At 40.0% G+C, this 8,849-nt stretch overlaps 1 protein-coding gene across 1 annotated transcript; it reads right to left on the bottom strand.

The window, feature by feature from the left end:
* Positions 1-1,570: 1,570 nt before the first annotated feature.
* LOC125884412 (uncharacterized) lies at positions 1,571-4,605 on the bottom strand. Its single transcript, XM_049569347.1, has 4 exons — positions 3,781-4,605; positions 3,512-3,664; positions 3,137-3,229; positions 1,571-2,590 (listed from the first exon to the last, which is right to left on the bottom strand). Exons 1-4 carry the CDS (start codon positions 4,531-4,533, stop codon positions 2,291-2,293), a joined length of 1,299 nt encoding a protein of 432 aa, XP_049425304.1. The 5' UTR covers positions 4,534-4,605; the 3' UTR covers positions 1,571-2,290.
* Positions 4,606-8,849: the final 4,244 nt, after the last annotated feature.

Below are 8,849 nucleotides of genomic sequence, written 5' to 3'. Positions count from 1 at the left end.
TAATCACTTTAGACCTGGCTTCCCTATTTTTGGCATTTTATTAACAACATGAGATGTGATGCGTATTGGGGTATTCCTTGTTTTTGCTTTTATGCACTCACTTTCTCTCTGTCTGTTACAGTGTCATTTTCAATATAAAAATTCTATTTGAGATACACATCTAGGCTTTACATGATCAGGATTTTTGAGGCCGATCACCGATCCGTAGTTTAAATAAACCTATAACCGATCACGATCCGATCATGCAGAGGGAGCAATATGTCTATTTAAATAACTTATTTAATGTAGATAGCATCCTGTGTTTCCTTACCATTCCTCACACAGAGAGAGAGAGAGAGAGAGAGAGAGAGCTGCAGCAGAGAGAGAGCAGAGAAAAGACATGATAACTTGACAACACATGTTACTATAATGATAAAACAAGTCATCTGCAATATATGCAACGCTGGGGGAGCATCTGCAAAAAGTTTCAACACGACAATGACGTCATTGATCAGATCAGTGAATTAAGATATTCCGGCCGATTCACAAACTGCATACTTATGCAAATATCGGCAGATCCGATCATGCCGATCCAATCGGTGGAAAGCCTATTTATGTCAAAAATCAAATCTACATTTGCAAAATTGCTTGTTTTGGCATCATCTTTCTTTAAAAGACAGCTACAACAAAGTCTTTAAGGCCCACTCCACTCATTTTTGAGATTTTGATATCATTCTGTAGCTTTATATTAGTGTTCTAGAGGTATACCAATCCAAAAACTCAACTTTTGGTCAAAATATGCATGTTCTAGGGTCAAAATACTATTTTTCCACCCCCTTCTGAAATCTTTTTCTCACGTGATGTGATGTTCTGCTGAAAACGCTGCAGCTCTCTTTCTCTCCCCTCCTCTCCTGTGTCCGAGCGATCCAGTGACATCGCTGCTGTGGCTAAAGGCTGAGTGGGTGTTTATATTTGAAAATCCCGCAAGGGAACGCCAGTGGAGTGGGCCTTTAAATATTGCAATTTTGCAAAACAAAAATAGCAGCAGTGCACTGTAAACCCGGATAAGTTGAGTTTACTTAAAAAATTTTAGGAAACTGGTTGCCCTAAAAAAATTAAGTAATGTTTGATGAAAACTTAAGTGGATTTAACTCAAAAAAATTAGTGGATGGCACTGTTATTTTGAGTTCAATACACTTACTACCAAGTTTGTTCAACTTAAAATCATTAGTAATATTAATTGCTTTGCCCGTTTATTCCACTGTTAATTTAAAGTTAAGTGCACTAACCTCCAAGTTGATTAAACATAAAAACATTAGTAATATCAATTGCTTTACATATTTATTCCACTTATAACTTTAAGCTGAATACAGTAACCTCCAAGTTGATTTACCTTAAAAATTCCTTTGTCCAATTACTCCACTACAAATAAAATCTGTTTAATAATAATAATAAAAAAAACTATACAGATTAAGAAAATAAAAAGCAAAACCACAGGAGTACATTCTTGTCAACATGTTTAATTAAATTTGTCTTTATCATGTTATCAAACAAAACAGGTTTGCAATCAAAAAATCAAATAGTACTCTTCTCAGTCAGGATGGCATTAATCTACAAAATCAACGACAATGCTATTAAACATAGGTAACAATAGGAATTAAACTAGATCTGTGCTTATAACACGAATCACACACCAATTGGCATGGAATCAAATTGCAAAATCAGTGGCAATGCATAAAAAACTTGCATATCAAACAGTGTCTACAGTAATGGTATTTTTAAAGTGCAACATTACAAGTAACCAAGCACTCAGATCCAGAACAGTGGTATAAGTATTTAGACCCGTTTTAAACACACAGTTAATTTTTCAAAGATTGAATTTTAGGTTTCACCTCACCTCTGCCCAAGTTGAGCCTGACCTGCTGAAGAAAGTGGAAGGTGCTTTTCATGCACTGTTGTGAATCAGGATGGCATTAAAACTACAAAATCAATGCCAATGCAATAGGAATGAAAGTAGATCAGTGCTATTAACACAAACATACACCAATCAACATGGAATTACACTACAAAATCAGTGTCAATGCCATAAAACATACTGTAGCTTGAAATAGTAATGGAACCAAATTGCTAGATCAGTGCTGATAACAAAAATCATACACCAATCAGGATGGAATCAAACAGCAAAATCAGTGGCAATACATAAAAAAAACTTGCATATCAAACAGTGCCCACAGTAAACATGGTACTTTTTAAAGTGCAACATTACAGCACTCAGATCCAGAGCAGTGCTATAAGTATCCAGACCCCTGTTTTACACAGATAGTTGATTCTTCAAAGATTGAATTTTGGGTTTCAGCTCACCTCTGCCCAGGTTTAGCATGACCTGTTGAATAAAGTGGAAGGTGCTTTTCATGCACTTGGGGTAATCCAAGTGCAATGCATAAATCAGTCCAAAAAGGAGACAGAAAGCCTGTGGCAGGTTGGCCAGCTCCTCCATTACCACACTCCCTTCCAAGACGATGCTCACTCTGGATGGGTTGAGTTGAGGATGTTCGTCAATGCAGAGGATTCCCACTGGAGTTTCACTGTACAAGTCCTTGTCAGTTGCATCCTAACAGAAAAAGAAACAGACAAAGAGAGGACATTGTAATGTCAATAATGCTGTATTGACCACAGAAATTAAGAAAGGACAATGACAATTTTACATTACCATAATTTGATCTGTGCATTACAAGAGCCGTTTGAAAACGTGTGCTGAAATGGTTTTGTAGCTCAGCAGAGATGGAGAGCTTTTTCAGTCCAAGTCAGGCTGAAAAGTTGTGTAAAACTATTTCCAATACAGACGCAATTGTTGCAGTTGATACAAATTTAAGACCAGTATTGTTCTTTAATCTCAAAAAGTAAGAACTTATGTAAGGGTTTTCCATAGTCCTCAGCAAAATAAAAAGAGGGGTCCTTACTTGTTGCTCCCCATCTCACACTAGCTGATGTCAATTTCACAGAAATAAAGACAAAGGTGAAAGTTCAAACTTTTGTACAATGTTAATTTGTAATTTAGAGTAGGTAGCAGTAATTTGATTTGTTATAGTAAATTCATATCAGATGGTCGCGTTGTGAATCAATAATGCAGATATTCAAAACAAATTCAGTTACTTACCGAGCAGGTTTTGAAGAACGCAGATGGGTCATGCACCAAGACGACTGGCAGTCCCCGAAGACAAAGGCACCTGATGTCTGTTGGCTCAGTGGTCTGGAAGATAGTGGACATAACTAAGTACACTCATACTGTATATGGTTAAAGAGATACCAGAAAATCCACAATTTAATTACTTTATTACAAACTTCCTGGGCAGAGAGGAGTGGATAGAAGGACAGAAGAGGAGAGATAAAAATAAGAAAATAGCAAAGTATAAAGAGTTGGAGAAATGAGGAGGAAATGGAAATGGGAGAGCAGTGAAAAGTAATGAGATGAGAAGAAAGGAGGAATAATAGAGAGGCAAGACAGGCAGTCAGTTTAGGTAGACAAGCCTACCTTTGTCTGACGTAAAAGGTCAGTTAAAAGCTGTCCACTGAGGCCCCTCTTCTTCCTGAAGAGGTCCATCAAGTTTGGCGAGAAACGGTCAAGTGCCTCAAAGAAGTTTTCTTTGAGATTTTTCCCCACCACTCGGGTGAACTCGTAACACACCTGAAAATATAACGTATAGGTTCATGGTCAAATGAAAGACATTTATGACTCTCAACACGATTTTTCTCACACAGTGTTGACCACTTTTTGTAAATACTCAAAACAGGCATACAAACCTCGTTTTCGGAGAAAAGTGCTGGCCATCGCTGTACAATCTGGGTAATTGCAGGCTTGTCTGTCACAACTTCTTTTCTCCGAAGAGCAAGGGTCTTATCCATCTCTTTCTTAATAAGGGACCCATTTGGCTTTGCCTTCATCATCTCATTGACTAGAACCTGGCGAGCTGCTTCCAGGTTGTGGTCATCCAACCCCTCTGGATACTGAGGCAGGAAATTTATTTCTCCTTTCCTTGGCTTCTTGACGTCCTTGTTTGGAGGGTCGCCATTTGTTGAGTATCTTCCACGTTTACCACTGTTGACAGTGACGTCAAGTCGGCCCCGCTTGCACATTTTGGCTCTGTAATTTCCAACCTTGAACTTCAAACTGTTCTTCCATCCAACACAGCCAGAGGGTGACCCCGCTTTAAGACATGGGTGCGCCTCTACTAAAGCCTGTGCAACAACCTCTAAATCTTCCTTTTTTGGGTATGCATCAAATGCATAGATGACCTCAGCCAATTTCTCAAGGATATCATGCTTCAACTCTTTTGTCACTTTAAGATAGGTTCCATCTCTTAGATATAACAAGTTACCTTGACGGAGTCGGTACTCAACATCAACTGAAAATTTAGGAATTTCAAACACCTCCGGCCATGGCGCACTTCTATCCAGAGAGGAGTTGGACAGGATCTCGGTGTCTGCCAGGCTGCTTGCGTCACTACACAATGAAGATTGTTCAACTGGTTGAGTGACTGGTGCCAATTCAATCATAGGGATGATTTTAATTGTTGGCTTATCTGGGAGCTCTGAGACATCTTCAAGGTTACACAGTTCATTGTTAAAGTCGGGTCTTGGTACTGCAGGACAAAGTTGTAATTTGCTTGGAGAGTGCCTTTAAGCCAGCCAATCAAATCTTCAAGTGTGTCCGGTCGTGTTGTCATTGTCAATTTTCTGATGTCTCCCTCTGAGACAATAACCCTCATGATGAATTTCTCTTGCAGAGCCATCTGGGGAGAAAGGATATGCACAAGAATTTAGCAAATAACATATCGTTTTAATGTTACCATAAGTTCTCCTTGGACCCTGTATGCTGATAACTGGAGGACATCATTCAGCTCCGATATTTTGACCACATGTGTGGAGGGGATATCACCACAGACAAGTTGGTAAGATCTCAAATGTTCACAGTACCATGTGGTCATTTTGTGGCAGATGAACAGGATTTCTGTGTTAGCTGCAACAATCTTTTCAATCTGGGCAAATTCAGAGAGACCTGAGCATGAGCCAAAAGAGAGGATCATGCCTGGATGATACATGATTCCATCTATACAGACAGATGACACATCCAGAACAGAATCTACCTTTGCAATGTCTCGAGCAAATACTCTCTGAACATTCAAAGGGAAAGAGGCAAGCAAAACTGGGGTAACCCTTGTCATCTCCACCGATGGTTTGAAAAATGCGCTGCAGTCAAGATGGTAACTGACTGCTTTCTGGTGTTTTGTAGCGAGTGTCATTGCAACATTTTTGAAATTTTGAGCGTTGTGAATTGCTTTTTTAAAGAACTTATGTTTCCCCTCAAAGCGCATTGTCCAGACATCGCACAAGGGACCAAACTTCCTCACAAGGTAAGGATAGTGTTCCAGATAGTGATGCTTTGGCTTTAACTGAAAACCTGGAAAAGTTGACTGCAGAAGCCACCTGTGTTCTGTTATTTTACATTCCATGAAATGCAGTGTCTCTTCAGTATGCCTTGGTGCCACAGCCAGCTCAATTATGTCTTTAAGAAGCATCAGAATTTCCCAAGTGTCATCACCTCAGGAACACAGTGACCAATAAGAAGTGGGAGGAGCCTTATGAGACACCAATTCTCATGGCCATTTCCACCAATGCTTCCTTTGGTGGAAAATCCCTTTCCGATGATCTGAGGGCGGTCTGTTTTGTCTGTGAATGTATAATTAAAGTGTCTGATGGTCTGATTTAGTGTGTCTAACGTGAAATACCTCTTGCTAATCAGATTTTTAAGACAGAGGCACAACTCAGTTGGCACAATGCCTTCAAAGAGGTCGTGCAAGATGTCGGGAGGATACCCTGTCACTACATGAAAATGCTCAAGATTTTCAGTTAATGGACATGCTCTTTTCACACCATAAGTCTGAGTCAGTTCTGAGTCCTCTCTCACCTCCTGCACTTGCTTATCATGAGAGTCTTTGTCTCTGAGCTGAAAGAATCCAGAACATACCTCTTGCTGCTGTGTGTCTTTGCTGCTTGCTAGACAGAATCTGCAAAACTTGTCGACCTTGAAACTCTCCAGGAATCCTGCAAGAGAATGTGCACCAAGATTATCAGCGGCAACATATAAGACCGTGCCCTTCACACTTGCACCCAGTGACTCTATGTAAACACCATTTTGCTCCAATATCTTTAGATCATAGATGAGAGGTCGCAGAACTTTTGCATAACCACACTCTTTAACTGTAGAGGTATTGCATAGTACAGCAAGCTGGATTGAGTTGAGGGTGGACCTGTATTTTGCAGGTATGTTTGCAATGACCCAATATACTGCACACATTTTATGTTTCAGTTTTGACGTTCCGAGAGGATTGGCTACCTCAAAGTCGTCAATGTAAAGGCCAAGAGCAATTGTGAATTCATCGCTTGCAAGAGAATTTTCATTAAAGTACTGCCCATCTGCATAAGATGTGTATTCCTGCAGTACATGGACTTTTTCTGACATAGCTTTGTCTAACACATCAGTTTTGTTAAGCAGTTTCTGGAGCATTGGAACAATGGGGACATATGCAAGTGGTTTTTTGCCTTTTTCCACAACATACTCAATAGGGTTGACCAGTGGGAACTCTTTGCGTACATAGGCTGCTCTCTTTAGCAGTTTCTAAGGGCCCATCTTTGGCACAAAATGACATCATGTTACACTCTGACACAGCACTGGTAATTTCGCTCACAACTGTATCATCCACATTATCAAAGTATTTATTTAGTGTAGCCCTCACTTTGTTGTGCAGAAGTGGCTCTGACAGCTTATTGATTTGACAAAGCTGCTGTAATATCTCTTGCACAGAACTCTCTGGTATGTGCATAACTGTTTGCATCTTTAACAGAAGAGATGCTAAGTTGTGCTCTAGCTGCTTTCCTAAATCATGAATATCATTCTCACTAGCTTCTTCACTAACTTCTTCCAACTCTGACATGTCATCAGCATGTGATATTTGCTCTTGTGCATCATCCTGATCATGACCTTCATCATAATCACAACCAATGATTTCTGACTTGAACCTCTTCCAGCTGTGTCCCTTGTGTGTTTTACTCTTGTGTGCTTTGAACGTGGAGTAGACACTGCTTTCAAAGTCACAGTCTTTATAAGGGCAACTGACTTTATGGTTGACTTTTAAGTGTGCATTATGCAGGTGACTAAAGTAGTCAGTTTCAGTACATGACTCAGAAAACCCACATGACAGACAACAAAACTTTACTGGTACATCTACAGTCGGTTGCTGTTCTGAAGGTTTGGTGTGAAGGGATAAGTGTACTTTTAGTGCATTGAGTGATTTGAATGTACATAGACATTCCTGGTGTAAACATGGGAATGGTTCTGTTCTTGCATAGCTCCCATGTTTTAGTCTATAGTGCTTAAAAGCTGTGCTCTCTTGTCACAGATGAAAGGGCAGTACTTACACTTCCACAACATCTCTTCTGGAGACTTGCAACACAATATCAGAGAAAAACCAAGAGAGACTAATGTTACTTTGTGGAAGTAAAGAGGGTCACATGCACACTGCAATATCACAGCCTGGTCACATGAATACAGTTAACATTTGACAGGTGATGTACCAACAATTAATGGCAGATAACTTGAGTGAAAAACTACACAAAAAATATGCAATTAGTGTAGCAAGAGCAAAAATTTCCAATGCTAAGAAACAGGAGCTTCAAATATCCTTTTGAGCAACCTTTTCAACCGGCCACAACACTGGAGATTAGGTTTAGGAGAAGATTCAAAATAGCGTTTTTGCGCGCGCGTGTGGTGGTGGGGGGGGGGGGAGTGTGGAGGGTCTTCACTGCTAACTGCTAACTCTAACAAGTGAAAACATCAGTATTAATACTTAAAATGTTGTTTTCACTGCTCACAAACAGCTACAAAAGCTATGTGTGTCTTAGAGAAAAATGTCCGTTAAAATGCTTTAAAGTTACACTGCCAGCCAAATGTGTCCTAACATTAACTGAACGTTACCACTTCAGTTTAGCTAATGAAAACGTGATTCCCCCCCACTGCTCTAACAGTCATTGGAGCTAACGTTAGTGCTAACTTTAAATCAAAAGCCACCAGAGTAAAACGCGGTCGCTCACTCACCAGATTCAGTTGTCCTGTCACCCTCTTTTTTCCGTCTCTACTTTACTCGAGGCACAAGTCGCCTGGCAGGGCAGCCGCAGCGCCAACAGCTTGTTTACTGTGTGTCTTTGAAGAGAAAATGTCCGTTAAAATGCTTTACACCGCTAGCCAAATGTGTCTTAACATTGCCACGCCAGTTAGCTGATGAAAACGTTTTTTCACTGCTCTAACAGTCTTTGGAGCTAGTGCTAACTTTGAATCAAAAGCTACCACAGAGTAAAACTGCTCACTCACCAGATTCAGTCGTCCTCTTGCCCTCCTTCTTCGTCTGTTACTCCATTTGACTGAAAAGTTGTCGGCCACGGCAGCCGCCAATGGCTTGTTTAGTAATAAAATAAAAGTTTCCACTGCTTACAAATTACTCCTCGTTGTAGATAAAAAACGAATAAGTTGTAAAATGTCTGTCGGACACAACAGCAACGAACAGTTGAAAATACGCAGAAGTGACGTGCTGCAACATGCCTTCAGGCAGGTGGCCTATGCTGCATTCAAGTGATGTCAGAATAATCGGGTAAATGATTTTCCGACTGACAAAGATCACACAAACACTGATAGGCTACAGTAAATATCTGCCCGTGTAGAGTAAAATAGATTAGTGAGTTATTTATTTGCATAAACTATAATATCAATGATACCAAGTCAATATTTTTTGTGATTTTAGGCATTGTAGAGTCTACTA

Source organism: Epinephelus fuscoguttatus, linkage group LG23 (assembly GCF_011397635.1).
Source record: "Epinephelus fuscoguttatus linkage group LG23, E.fuscoguttatus.final_Chr_v1".
Taxonomy (NCBI): Eukaryota; Metazoa; Chordata; class Actinopteri; order Perciformes; family Serranidae; genus Epinephelus; species Epinephelus fuscoguttatus.
Note: the sequence above shows the minus strand (reverse complement) of the source record. Positions and strands in the feature narration are given on the sequence as shown.